The sequence below is a fragment of the Halyomorpha halys genome, unplaced genomic scaffold, assembly GCF_000696795.3.
Source record: "Halyomorpha halys isolate HHAL.00 unplaced genomic scaffold, Hhal_1.1 Scaffold580.1, whole genome shotgun sequence".
In the NCBI taxonomy this organism is placed as follows: Eukaryota; Metazoa; Arthropoda; class Insecta; order Hemiptera; family Pentatomidae; genus Halyomorpha; species Halyomorpha halys.
In genome coordinates, this window is record NW_027112285.1 from 45,317 (window position 1) to 46,384 (window position 1,068).

At 30.5% G+C, this 1,068-nt stretch overlaps 1 protein-coding gene across 2 annotated transcripts in view; it reads right to left on the reverse strand.

Annotated features, from left to right (window-relative positions):
• LOC106684421 (acyl-coenzyme A thioesterase 13) overlaps positions 1–1,068 on the reverse strand; it is a 27,217-nt gene that overhangs the window by 22,317 nt on the left and 3,832 nt on the right. The window contains exon 3 of one of the 2 annotated variants that reach the window (XM_014426501.3): positions 930–1,008. The exons of the other annotated variant lie outside the window; for it this stretch is intronic. Within the exon in view, the coding sequence (XP_014281987.1) occupies positions 930–1,008 (79 nt within the window). The remainder of the gene's footprint in view (positions 1–929; positions 1,009–1,068) is intronic. 2 annotated transcript variants of the gene reach the window in all.

Consider the following 1,068-nt stretch of genomic DNA (forward strand, 5'->3'; position numbering starts at 1 on the left):
TAATAGATGTACCATTGATGGGCATATTCAATACATTTAAAATACATTATGGAACGAGAAACCATCATCGATGTTCAATTAAATATTGCAAAAATTCTCATTAACTGAGAGGTAACTGTAAATTATCAAAATACTGATGATAGAGATATTAACCAACCATTTTCATAAATTTGTAGGGCACATTCCAGCAACAATAGATCTTAATGAGAATATCATAGATGAACCATTTATGGGCCTATTTAATACATTTAAAGAACATTATGGAACAAAAAACGGTCATTGATGTTCAATTGAACATCAGGTTTCTATACGTGCATCAAACTGATCTTCAGTTGCTGCCTCAACATTACATAACAGACAGATATTACTGTCTTACATGTTCATTCAGTTTAGGTGTATCTGCAGGTAAGTGTATAATAAGTGTATATTAATAGCCTAAAGCTGACTACAGCTTCTTTTCTGGACAGACTCAGCTTGGTGCATGTAATATCATATCCAGATACTAAGTTATACACCCATTAACTAATGGTTAAGAATTCTAATACATTGTGCAGGTTAGTTTCAAACATGGTTGTAATTAGTAGTTTTAATAAGAAAGTTGTACATGTTGTAATTTATAATATTAGGTCCAATTATAATCAATTTATTTTTGACACTTGAACTACTAAAATTATTTAACATAATAACAAAAATGATTAGGGCTCATCAGATGAGTATTAAAAATATAATATAATTAAACTTACAATAGTTCTCCATAGATTATATTCTTCCACACAAAACAGGTAACTCAGCCAGGTAAGTAGACATGTTAAAACAAGCAAGTAATGTAAATATCATGGATGGACAGGTCTGCCTGACAGAGTATACTATGATGGGGTGCATGTTTTACGAATTTCCAAAAAAAATTACTGAAGAAATGTAGCATGTACCTTAGATGAGCGAATCGACATGAAATCTTCAAATCTTCTTGACTTCAAGTTCTGAATGCCATTGAACAGCAAGCCATCCCTGTTTGAGTGTTAATCATAATATTGATCCAAAAATAATAAAAAATATTTTGAATAGTTA